General features: G+C 43.7%; 1 protein-coding gene and 1 long non-coding RNA gene across 13 annotated transcripts in view; one reads left to right on the plus strand and one right to left on the minus strand.

Moving 5' to 3' along the window:
* enox2 (ecto-NOX disulfide-thiol exchanger 2) overlaps nucleotides 1-13189 on the plus strand; it is a 186028-nt gene that overhangs the window by 97875 nt on the left and 74964 nt on the right. For 11 of the 12 annotated variants that reach the window (XR_015924979.1, XR_015924980.1, XR_015924981.1 and 8 more), the window contains one exon: nucleotides 7751-7894. Coding sequence is in view for 7 of the 12 variants with exons in the window: in XM_088597494.1 (XP_088453620.1) it covers nucleotides 7751-7894 (144 nt within the window). In the remaining 5 variants the exon portion in view is untranslated. Of the gene's footprint in view, nucleotides 1-6685; nucleotides 6953-7750; nucleotides 7895-13189 lie in introns of those variants that run through there. The other variant, XM_088597496.1, reaches the window with a different exon arrangement.
* On the minus strand, nucleotides 4072-6188 carry LOC148654167 (uncharacterized). Its single transcript, XR_015924983.1, has 3 exons — nucleotides 5796-6188; nucleotides 5529-5664; nucleotides 4072-4973 (listed from the first exon to the last, which is right to left on the minus strand). It is a non-coding gene; the product is annotated as an uncharacterized LOC148654167 (long non-coding RNA).

Consider the following 13189-nt stretch of genomic DNA (forward strand, 5'->3'; position numbering starts at 1 on the left):
GCTGTGTTGCAAAAATAGTATTTTTGCTCTGGAATCAGTTCAGAGGTTTCATGTTTAGTCTTAAACAGAGAAGACTACAAGAGGTCTACAAAGACATTGACAAATGGAAAATATGGCAAAGCACAAATAAAACCGAAAACAAGAGTTACTTCTTTACACAAAGGGTTATGTGATGTGCTGGTGGAGCCAGTGCCCTGGGTTCATTCAAGAAATAGCTGAATGTTATCCTCTGATCGGTTAACTACTAGCACCCAAACAGAGCAGATAGGCCAGAAGGCCTCTACTTGTTTGTAACCTCTTGTTCTTTACGAAAAGGCTTGTTCATTCTGAACAAGCAGTCAGTGTTTCACTCATCAGAACAAGAAAGAGGTTGTAGGAGCCCAGGATGAGCTTCTAGTTCATGAAAGGCTGTGGCGGCCCATGTTGGAGACCGGATCCCTGTGCGGGAGAGGGATGTTGCTGAGCTCAGTAAAGGTGGTGTGAGACAGAGGCGTGCAGGCAGGCAGAGCAGCTGAGGCAGCCAGTGAGTCCTGGCTGCGCAGCCAGGCAGCCGCGCAGAGGTGGCAGAGCTGCAGGTGTGCAGCTGTGATCGCTGCATGCAAGAAAGACAAGAGCGGAAATTCAGGTAGGATTGCCGACAGGCAGGAAGTCAAAGCACTGGAGAGGAGAAATACTATTGGGCGGTCAGGGTCGATTACTGGAGACGAAACAGAGCCGAAGGGGAGAGAGAAAACACCAAGTGACATAGCCAGGGCTTAGGCTGAGCACTGCAATGACAGTGAAGTGGGATTAAATATCATTCCGGTAATCAGGCGAGTGCTGTTTAATTATGGGACGTGGTGTAGACACTCTGCCTGATCGTGTTGTCAGTGGAACGGGCGGGTTGGGTGATCGATTAGCTGATTGGCCAGCAGCCGAGGCGCTGCCTTGAGCGTGATCATTACTGCTCATTGATGAAGGCCTCCACCCACAGTCTTTACAACAGTAAAACAGTCTTTACAACAGGACAACAGAATTAGGGTTTTATAGGTCTGCCAGCTCCTTCTTCAGGGCTTTTAATTATTAACCTGGGCTAAGTGTTTTCTTTCTCCTGAAACTGAGTCAGGCCACACAGTTTGGACCCAATACTGCTATAAAAGCAGCAGAGAAAGAGAATGGATGTTTAATGATTTGAGCTGATGTAGGTGTCCTTGCTATTCCGTGGCTTTAAAATGCAAAAGAAAAGCCTGTAAAAGAAGCCAATTAATCAACTACAAGTTGGTTCTGCCTTCAGCTCTGGTTTTCTCTATACACCGATTTTGTTTGTTCATGGAAATCTTTATCATTTTTTTTCTCTGCACTTTTCAACAGTTGTTTATAAAATCCTTACCTGATCTTTCCATTAATTTAAGGCTTCAGTGCAGAAGCTGCGCAGCCATGTTCCTAAAGCCAGTATTCTGGCTTCTTCCAAGGAGACGGCTGGATGAGATCCTGGGATCAATTAAGAACCTGAAAACCAAAGGGGCTGGATGAGCTGACTGGGCTTCTTTCTTTTGTAACCATTCTTAATTTCAATCAGTTAAGCTTTTCCCAGAGGTATGGACTGGGTTCTTAAGCCCAGACCTGGCCATCTGATATAATTCAAACAAATACGTCTGAAGTTTGCTTGGCTGTTGAGAGTGCAACAGTCTGAAGTTACACAGGGCTTCACACGTTCCCCAGATCTCAAGGCCTGCACTTGCAATTAGCACTGCTAATGCATCACATTATTGCAGCGCGTTTGTTCATGAAAACATTAGCGGTAAGAAATGGGACTTTGAAGGGAGCATTGGTTCTGGAGTTAAAAAAATTAAATTGAATTCATTGTGCCATTGATGTGTTAATTCTGCGTGACATTGTAGTCTTTTTTCCTGGGCAGACGAATTCTGTTTAATCTCCCTGTTAAGTTGTTTTTCATGCACTGTGAAGATTAATGATCCTCTGTCCCTCCTCTCTGTCACATAGATTCCGTCTTGGTTCTGTTTAAAATAAAATAAATAGCTTTCATGTAGTTTCAGAGGCCATATCACTGACGTAAACCAGATTATATACTGTATATAGAAAACAATACATCAGTGTTAAAAGTAAGTGAAGCTGAAACATCTCAAAATACTGTAAATGCACTGCTATACTGTGCTCAGGGCTGGCATTCTGGGAATTCTTACTATCTTCTGTTACTTTGGTATTCTTTAATGGTTTGAAAAGTTGCAGAAATAAGCAGTGAGCAGTTTGTGATTGATAGAATTTTAAATGGAAATTAATTTGTGTGAGCTCGCCGAATTGAGAGCTTCTCTCTTCACTGTTCTCTCTCTCTGGTCTTCCAGCTGCCTTAGTTGTGTTTTAGCACACAGGAACCTGTGGAAACACTCCACCGTGCTCCCAGAAATCACGGCATCTGTCTGTGGCAATGATTCAGCAATTGTATTCAACAATATTGTGAAATTCAGTTCAGTTCGATGTTTTTACAGTCAGGGGGCTAAGTGGAAGTGAAGAATACCATTAAAGTTAAACAACGGTTATAAATCATTATTTCAGCAGTTAGAATAAAGGATTAGATCTCCTCCCCTGGAACCAGGCCTTTCTCCATGTGCGCCCACTGAAGAGCTCATCAAGGCATCCCTCCGAACTGTTCCTTCTGCTCTCCTTTCTTCATTTTCCTCAGCCTGCTTCCAGCGGGCTTTCTTCAGCACGGGCTGTGACTCTGTCTATGTTTGCTCCAGCTTTGGTGCCATCTGTCTGCGAGAATCGTGTCTTTGTGTTGATGCCTTAGCTTTGTGTGGTGCTGATTGTGCCAATCTGGGTGTGTATCATGATATAAAGTAAGACAGTTAGCAGTAAACATCAGGAGAGGACTGAAGCCCTGGGATAGATGTGCAGACTAGGGAACAGAATCATGCAGTGCATTAAGGTGAATAATGAGGCATTATAAATGAGCAAAAACATACACAGGATTTCCGTTTCTATAGTTAGAAATGTAAATAGTGGTGCACAAAGCCAAGAGACATGCCATACGGAGAGAAAATGTTTACTGTATACAGTAGGATGATTCCCTTGCTGCTTCATTTCAGTAACTATGAATGGGTGCTCACAGAGAAATGCAGAGATTGCTCTCTGTTATTGTTGCTGGTGCTGTTATTATTGACTCATATTTCTTTATTCCAGCCCTGCTGTGCCTTGTTGTCCTGTGTTGCAGGTTTTCATGCAGAATCACAAAGCCTTTCTGCTGCAACACATTGTTTAGTTGCCCTTATCGCCAGTGACTCTCACTGCCGACAATCAATGAGATCCTGTTAGAAAAGAAAAGGAACAAGGGGGTATTCAAGTTAAACACCCCCCTGCTGGGGAAAAATGTGTTCCTTTTCAATCCGGTGACGTAAAAGCAGAGATCTGGCCTCCAGCCTTTAGCATTCAGAGTCCTGTGCAGCTCTGACAGCTTGCATACTGCACCAGATCCTTCAGAGTGGCGCTGATAGTATTGCCATATTATTTACATTGGTGTCAAGCCATTAAGGGCACCCCCTCTTATCAGTGGTCTGACATTCCCTGCTGTGTAGTCCTGACAGCTGTACAGTCTGTGGGATACACATCTCTCTCTTGTATCCCCTCTGACTCTCCCTCCACCCCTTTCTGTGTTTTAGCCATAATCTTTTGTCTTTCACTGTCACACTCACATTCTTTTTCTCCTGCTGCCTCTCCTTCTCAACTCTCATATCTTTTTCTCCCTTTCACTGCTCTCTGTGACTCTGGGTGTGTGATTCCTCTCTCTCCATGAGTCCTTTGCTCTCAAATTTGTGTCTTTTACTCTCTTCCTCCTTCCCTTGTCCACTTTCTGAGTCCTTTAAATGTGCCCCCTGTTAAGTCACTCAGTTCAGCTATCACCCCTCTGCGTGTTGACTTCAGATAACGAACATGCTGGTGTGTGTGAGGCTCCTAGAGATGCTGTAGCAAACACTGTGTTCATGCCTCCTGCTTTGTGAGCTTGGTGTTTTAGCATTTCAGTATACCGGGCTCTGTACTGTGTCTCATTTCTTTTCTTGTTTTCATCTGCCATTGCTCTAGTGTTTCATTTTTTATTTTATATGTATATACAGTTTATATATAAGACTGATAAAGGCTGTGTGATGTACTCCAGGTTTAAATGATTAAAAACACATTATACAATGTTTCAGACAAAAGTCCTTCTCTGCCTGAAATCAAAATTTTCTTTCCCAATGCTTTATTTTGTACATAGACTAATCCAGCTTCCTCTGCAACATGCATACACACATACAGTATGATACAAAGCAGACCAGATGTTATCCATTTATATAAAACATTTGTCACTTGTTACAGCTGCTCTAAGCCATACCATGTGAACTGAACTTGCGGAGACAGTGTGACCTGCTTCAGAGCTCAAGGCTCCACACTGTGCAGCTTTCGCATTGTGTGCTGAGAGCCACACACTTGAATTGCTGCATATTCCAATTAAACTTTAGCCCGCAACTCAAAGCAAGGGTGCTGGCAAGAATAAATTGACATCACTGGACAGTATCTCTTTGCAGCAGTGAGCACTGTGCACCAGCAGGATACCTGCCCTGGGAATAGAGACGGCACTGAGTGTTGATGGGATTGAGTGAAATGTGTCATAAAACAGCCAATTCCCTCAGGACAACATGAGTGAATCCATCTAAAAAGCTAGCTTAATTAAACAGGCCGGTATAAATTAGTGTTTTACAGCAAGCGAGGCCTGTATGTTTACAAGATTAATTGAACCATTTTTCATACCTGAGAGGTCATCAGGGAGCGGAGGGGCTGCCAGGCAGAGAGCAGATGGATGGCGCTGGGCAGAGCACACTGTGGAGAGAGAATGACTGAGCAGCCGAGGATGAGCGAGGATGTGGGAGTGTGTCTGTGCACAAGGTGTGGTTTGATTTAGTTCGGCCGCAGTCCAGCAACAGCAGTGCATTCTTCTTGTCCTGGGAATACAAGAGGAGTTCAAACTGAGAAAAGGCAACCTGGCTCATGTTTTGAAGGTTCTTAAAGAATCTGTTTCAACACTTTGGCTGGACAGTTTGTTCCAGATGCCCACACCAATTTTTACACTTGAGTGCCCTGTTTGCGGAATTCGGGTCCCTTTTTCTGGACTAGTCCATGGGACCGACTGTTAATACATATTTCTCAATTTGAATACTTGCAACACTTATTGTGTTCTGGGGTAAAGCAAAGAAACCAGTTTCACTATTATGTAATTTACCCTCCTTACAGGCAGAGAGTATGAGACTCAAAGGCTGCATCTATGCTGTAACTGGTTTTATCGGCTTGGCTATAAAAGTGCCACGCAATTAGTTGGACTTTAAAGATGCACAAATGAGACCTGTTCCTAAGCAGCTCAGATAAGTGGGACTGTGGACTTCTGACTTCAAATTTAGGCACTAAAAAAAGATAAAGACAAGAATTGCAATCATCACTTTCACTGTATCAGAACTCCCTGTAGGGCTGAAAGAATGCTGAGGAAAAATGTAATTTCTCACTGTGCATCTGTTTTTCTCCTCACTGTCGGAAACAGGTCTGTGTTGGCCAAGCTCACTCTTCCACAACTGTTAATTCTTCCTAGGAGACGGGGTGGTGAAACAGTATCACGTAGGCCTCTGCAGAAAATAATGAAGCCTGGCTTGGAGAGAGGGAATCAGCAAAAAACAAAATAAAAATGTCTAAGAGCATTGGAGCACAAAATAAACGGCAGGAAGACATTTATTTGTTTATATGGCAGTAAGAGAGCACTTTGAAAATGAACTCACTTAAGCTGCTTTCCCCCCAAAACCTCACTGTCATCAAGGGGAATCAGAGAAACACACGAGCAAATTGCACTATTCGAACTCCACCCGTAAACACATTAAGGAGTTGCCAGTCTTTGGGAGCGAGAAAGAAAAATGTTCGGCAGAAAATAGCTCCTTGCATCCATAAGTGCGTGAGGCTGGTCTGGTGTGGGAGCAGGTGGGCGTGGCAGTCGGCACTCCCCGGAGATCTGGGCTCGGTCAGCTCGTGTGTCTGGAGGCGATGGGTTCATTGTCATGCCTCTTTCTGACACGGATTTTGTGTTTGCAATTTATCTTTACTAAAATTACTGTAGTTTATTTCCACAAATCATTTAAATGGTTTATTCAAAATGTTGTAGTGATAGGAAGACCATGGAAACATGAACAGAATCTATATTTTATCATACCTTTCCTTTACGATTAACCATACTTAAGTATGTTTTTAAAATGTTTTATTCCTAGTTTATTTTGCTAGCGTTCAAATTGTTTTGATTAACCTTGGCTTTTATTTTAACGTGTGACTCCCGTGCCCTTGGCAGCTGCCGGGGAGCGGGTTCCTGGGCGTGTGTGTGTGTATCTGTGAGAGAGAGGAGCTTTTAGAGAGCAAATAGGAGCAGAAGCAGCAGGAGGCTGCAGTGAAGTGAGAGTCTCCCCGAGCTCTTTCAAGGTGCTCTGCACTGGGACTCCGACCAGGTGTCATCAACCAGTCAGACTGCAAAGCCTCCCCTGTGTTTCAACACGTTTGTTCTTTATCCGCCCATCCACAAAATCCCATCCAGTTGATAAAGAAGGCTAAAGCAGTACCGGACACAAAAATCTGAGAACTTGCTAATTAGTTTCTGTTGATTGGTTGTAATTATTTATCCTCTTGTTGATGATAGAGCCCCAGTCATCTTCATCACCCTCACTGAAGTCTTTAAGCTAAATTGAAGTAGGAGCTCACCCTCGTCCACTTCTCTCCTCCTGCCACTGCCTGGCGATGTGGTGTTAAGCTTCACTGCACAACATTTGATTTCGTAGCAGCGAGGGAATCTGACACCTCCGGCGAGAACTCAGCTAACCTTTGCAGAAGGGGATCTGAAAGACTCCTGTGACACTTTACAACTTGATTGTCCTGTCATCTTACTCAGGAGAATGAGGTGCAGGGGATGAATCTCTGACAGCTAACGTTTTATGTGGTAGATAATGTACTTATTTGTGCTGGACTGGTGACCCATCCAGGATGGAGACCTGCCATGTATCCAGTGCTCATGGGATTGCAGCCCTGACCGGGAAGGAACTGGGTTCTTGTGATGGATGGGTGGGCAATGTACTTATTTATGAAAAGCTGATAAAGCTGGTTCAGAAAAACAATACATTTCATTTTATCGTTTTTCTCAATTTCCTTGTGTTATTTTCTGAATTAATTGTATAGCATTCCCTTCACTGTTATGTGTTCTTGAAGGAGTTTAAAATCTGAAAAGAAATAACAGTTTTGGAAATTGATTGTGTGCCAAGAGTAGTCTGACAGTCTCACCCATTTACACCATCTAAGCCCTCAGAGTCAATTTAGATAATAGAATTCTATTAACGATGTGTGAGGGTTAATAACTAATAGAAGCCTTTAAGTTAATAATCCTTTCTTTGTGCTTTTCTCAGCAGCATGTTCAGCAATATTAGTGAAACCAATGAATTCTTAAGAGCTCAATAGAAATTCTCTTATTCTCAAGGCTGCCTATAGTTTGCTTTCAAGCGTATTTCCAACCATGAGACATGCACAGAAAGAATAAAGGATGGGCCTCAAAGGGTTTATTTCATACCTTATTTCTAAAGTATATTTTTTATGAGCTCTTAATTTTTTGAGTGCTTTGGGTTTTTTTAGTTAAGGGGGAAATCAAGAAAATACAACCAAATCAATGAAACTTGTTAATTATTTTGCTTTCTTTTTTTGTTTATAGGCCTGAACCCACTTTCCTTTGACCCAGCCTCCAACAATGAGCCTCTGCAGTTCACCAACTCCAGTGGGCCTCTAGTGACAGATTGCCCGTTAGAGAACGGAGCAGAAAACAGCAAGAAGAGAAAGAGGCCCAGCCTGCCCCCAGGTAAGAGCAGAAAAGGCTGTGTTTAGAGCAGGGTCACAGGGCTGCACGTGTCTTCCCGTGTGTCTGCCTGTATCTCTGAATGCCTCCATTACAGTTTGTCACTCCCCGGATACTATATCTGTGCACACCACATGAACATACTACTCATGTGCATGTTGTTGAGACATATTCTGCGTCTAACTTGCCAAAATCACAAAAATCAGAGCTAAAGTTGTATTAGCAGTTGTAAACAGCACTCTGGTCCCAGTATTTCTAATGATATTAATAGTGGAGTTCCTCTATGAGGTGGTTGCTGGAGGTGTCTGTCTAGCTACAGTACATTATAGGCATTAAAACTCTTATCTGCTCTCAGACACTGCAGAGGAACATTATGGGCAGGTGACAGAGGCACGTGCCTTTATTATTTTCCCTAACAACCTCCTCCCTCCTTCACAACCTCTTACCGTCAGTGTCAAGCAACACATAAAAAATGGCTTTTTAGCCTATTAACTGCAGATGACCTACAGATGGGAGACTAATATGCCATGCATAAATTCATTCCGCCTCATTGTCAGAAGTTATTTTTGCTAATGCGTGCATTGAATTAACTAGCTGAAAATAATAATTAAAGAATTAATTTCTAGTTAATTGTATTATAAAGGGAAGAGAAAAAAGACTCTCTTGAAGAATAAGAGTTGGGCTGTCTCATTTTCAGTGCTGTCATGCTGATTGACATTAAGCGGCCATCATTAACATTGCGAGTGTTAAATAATGAACCTTACAGCCTTTGAATGATTCATGCCCTTTCGAAATGTATGTTGAACATTCATACCCCTGTACCATCATACAGAGCTTGCACCTCCACTTTCCAGGTTATTTTAGGTCATTTCATGGCAAAAAACATTAGTGCTCCTAATTTGAATTTAGAAATCACAGGAAGAAACACTGCTTCTGTTTATTTGGCTTTTATTGTTCGGAATCTTTAAACACAAAGATGTTTGCACAACGGGAATGAGCAAAAGGCCGCCGCCAGTCACAAAGGTTATCATTCAGTCTCATGCAGCATCAAGAGCTTGGTGCTGAAGATGGGTTTGTGTGTTTGATTACACCACACTTACCTGTTGGCTGGGGTTGATGTGTTTGTCTTGATTACCGGTGCTCGTCAGCTGGAGTTAGGAACAGGGAGTGTGGACGTCCTGCACAGATCTGCAAGAACAGAGCAGCTCGTGGGGCCACGCGAGCCGAGAGCCACAGGGTCAGTGGGCTGTTGGTGTGGCTGGCCGGGTCACCTGGCCTGCCTGGAGAATTGCAGGGCTGGCCGCCGATGTGCTGCAGCTCCTGTGGTGGGGGTTGACTAGCTTTGATGTACCTCAGCGCACAGCACTGACCTCTCCTGAGCAGGAGCCTGGCGAGGGCAGAGGCAGACTGCCATATTAACTGCTGATTCATATCACTGCAGTATAAAAAACCCCGCCTCTCTCCGTCTGTCTGTGGTTTGTAATATAATTCGCCCTTGGGCTATCTCTGGGCCAGCCTTTATTGCACTGCCCTGGGCCGGCTCTCCTGGGATGCAGATCTGGCTCAGTTCCCATGGTCCACAATCGGGGCTGTTTTCCTCTACGGTGTGCTTGTGTGGATTGCAGGACGTGCACAGAGTTACCATTTTATTTAACTCCTCTGTGACCAATAGATTGTGCTTCGGAGAGGTCAGGGTAGGTGGAAGTCTGCAGAAGGTGAGGCAGTGGTCTGTAACAGGTTTGGCACCAGCTCCTTCTCAATCTGAGGAGCAGCGATGAATATGCCCAGAGGTCACTGGAATAACACAAGACACTGAAACAGCTGAAATCCCTCAGACAACTGAAGGCTGTTGGCAAGAACCATCACTGAATGCAGACATGTGCATGACGTGTGACATGTGACACAAGTCAAGACAAGGTGATTTAGTGCAAATCTAATCTGTCCTTTTTATGTCAAGGCGTTCCTGGTTTTCAGTTCTTTTCAGGAGTTCCAAAGCAATTTGTCAAACACGGTGGAGGATGATCTTTAGGAAGGATTTGATTGCAAAAAGGGTTTGCTTAGAAAAAAAATCATAAAAAGTTTTAAGAATTCAGCATTTGAAAGGTGTTCCCTCTCATAGTGCTGTTAGAGTATTGAGCCAGTATCACCTTGCAACAGTGACGGGGACACTATACTGTAAATAGGCTCCGTCCTTCGAATGAGACGTAAAACCGAGGTCCTAACTCTGTGGTCATTAAAAATCCCAGGGTGCTTCTCGAAAAGAGTAGGGGTGTAACCCTGGCCAAATTTCCCTTCTTATAAGCCCCATCTCTGAACTGGCTTCATCACTCTGCTCTCCTCCCCACTGAGAGCTGGTGTGCGGTGAGCATATTGGCGCACTATGGCTGCCATCGCATCATCCGGGTGGGGCTGCACGCTGGTGGTTGTGGAGGGGAGTCCCCATTACTTGTAAAGCGCTTTAAATGTGGAGTGTCCAGAAAAACGCTATATAAATGTAAAGAATTATTATTATAATAGAGTACAGCTGGGAGCTTGCCTTCCAATTTTAAGTAAGAAATTGCTTGTGTTCTTATAGATGACATCATTATCTTGGGAGATGTACCACAATTTTAGTTTTGAGGTCGGAGGAAGTTGCATTTTTTATAAGTAACCCCTTATTGTTTTCCGTTGTAATAAGTAAGTTTTTACTCGACAGAAAACACTGGGGGTATGTCAGTCGTTTCATCTGTGGTTGTCCTGTAGTAGAGTTTACGTTCTGAGCCTGACAGTGGCTGCTTTTGGTTGGTAACACAGGCTGTATCTGAGCTGTTGCTGTAGAATTTCTGTGATGCCTGTGCTCTCCTCCTGTTATTGACTTGCATGTAATTAATCTATTCTAAATATGAAAGCATTGAAAAAAATAGCAAAGCATCTGTAGAGCTATACATTATGTCTTTTTAATGTGCTTTTGCAATAAAGGAAGGACTGAAAACTCTTCCACTATACGGGAAAAAAGATGTCACACAGGTTTAGCCTAATTAGCACTGATGCAGATTTATCCTCATTAAAGCATTATAACTGAAGGCTCCATCTCATTACTTTAAGCACTCAATTAAGTGCCCCCTTCTGGAGGAGCCTGTAGTCCTGATATCTGCGTGTCTGATAATCATGCAAGAAACATTGAGTCCTACAACAAAACTTCGACCAGACTCGGAAGGATTGTCGCTAATTGGGTGCTGGAGTATGAGTAGGTCTGTTAATTGGTGTGCCTTTCAGGTAGTTGCCATTGTTTACTAAAATAATTTCTCCAGAGCATGCATTTCTGTTCAAGGCAAAAAGTAAATATATGACGTTCACTGCAATAAAAGTATTTTTTAAAAATGCCCCCCCCACCATTTGTTGAAAACTTAACTTGAAAGACTTTAAAAAAACAGAGCCGCATGTAAACTGAGTATTTCGCCATGTTGGTCTTTTTGATTAGCAAATGTTGCACCCATGTGTAGTGTTTTACATACACTAGTGCAGCAGTTCAGAGAGTCCCTTAGATTGCTGTAAAACAGCAGCTCAGCATTAGGACTCGTGAGCCCTCGGCTTTTGTTTTTTACTGGTTCAGATTGCCAAGCCACAGAATTTAAATAATAACACAGGGAAGTGGTTTGAGGGCATGCAGCAGCACCGCATTTTGATGCTTTTGATTTTGCTGTAATTTAATGGTACTATGTGTTCCATTTCATTTAAACATTACAAAAGAAGGCTGTTTTAAAAACAGTTCGCACCCTTCTTTTAGCAGAATGACATCATGGGCTGTGAATCACGCCTGGAAGCCATCACTTGAGCTGTGTGGCTTTTTTATTCCCGTTTAAATGAAGTCGTCTTTTTAAGTAAGGAGTGGCAGCTTATGCAGAAGAGCAAGGGCTGTCCTCGTTATTGCTGATGAGCGCAGCTCTTGACCACGGCTGAATCTACTGTGACAGGGTATTCCAGGGCTCGTTGTCTCTGCTTTTGTCTTTTGCGGTTTGAGGAAAATCAGGTGATGTATTTGATCAGCCCCTGCAGAGTACGACGCTCGTACACAGGTAGAGAAAAATGTGAAATTTGTCTTCAGTCATTATAATCAGGTCCTCCAGCAATGTTGAGTATTAAAAGGAAAAAGATTGCTGATTTGCCTTCAAGTGTTGGAATGGTACTTTTTTATGCCCTTCCGTAATAATGTTAGCAATAACCTCCAGTTTGTGCAGCTCTAGATAGTGAAAATAAGCAACTGTTAAAAGTGTCTCCTAAAGGCTTGGTAAATCCATACAGACAGGTATTATAAAATCAGGCTACAGCAGTTTGTTTTCACTCCTGCTTTCCGGCTGAACACAGGTGAGCAGCGTCAGGGGGCCGAGACAGAGGGCAATCGGGGGGGGATCTGGAAGCTTCACCACCTGTCTGCTCAGGGCTCACTGGTTCCTGCGGGGGGCGCTAATGGCTGAGCGAGTGAGCTGGCGTCCCGCTTGCCCAGCAGGGACAGGAACGTGGGAAGAAGCACCAGCACGCTTCCCGCTGGTGTTCCTCCGGATGAATGTTTAATGATCCAGCTGCGAAGTGCTGGAAAGGACGCCCTCGGAGGCGGATGGGCTCGGGCCGCCAGCGGGTGGAAGCACTCCTGCCTGCGCCTGAGCGGTGGTGCGGCTCTCCGTCCCAGACTCCCCCTCCGTCCACTCGGCCGTCCCCTGGCTTCCCCTCACCAGCCTGTGTGAGTTAAAGCTGGGGCTGTTATACTATCCAGCAGGACTGAGCTGCCCTTCCAGACTCCTGTTTCTCTGCTTGTCACGCAGCTCTCTGCACCTCCCCCTCCCCCGGCTCTCTCCACTTTTTTCCTTTCTGACCGTGACCTTAATTTCCGGACAAACAGGCACTGATGGAGTTTTGTTACTTTTATTCTTTTTTAATTTTCTTTCGCCAAATAGTCTTTGAAAATTTGTATTTGCTTTTATCCTTGGAACTCCTCACATTTTTGTGTTCATGCATTTATTTATGTTGCAGTGTCTTTAATCAGCAGTTTTCCCATTGAAACCCCAGGGGCCATTTTCAGTTAACCAGCGAAACACAAACAGTCGGTGCAAATGAATGTATGTGGCTCAAGTTTGCAGAGAACAATATCAGTTACTGCTGTTCCTGCTCTCTCTTTTTGAAGGCCAAGTGTTCTCATTTTCTAGTTCCGAGCCAAGATCTGAGCACACCACTCAGTGAGAGAGATAAATTGTGAGAATTGCTTCTTCGATATTGTTTAACAAAGAGGAAGGTTAGACAGAGAGTATGAATTTTGATATCAGC

The sequence above is a fragment of the Lepisosteus platostomus genome, chromosome 10 (genome assembly GCF_059453375.1).
Source record: "Lepisosteus platostomus isolate fLepPlt1 chromosome 10, fLepPlt1.hap1, whole genome shotgun sequence".
Taxonomy (NCBI): domain Eukaryota; kingdom Metazoa; phylum Chordata; class Actinopteri; order Semionotiformes; family Lepisosteidae; genus Lepisosteus; species Lepisosteus platostomus.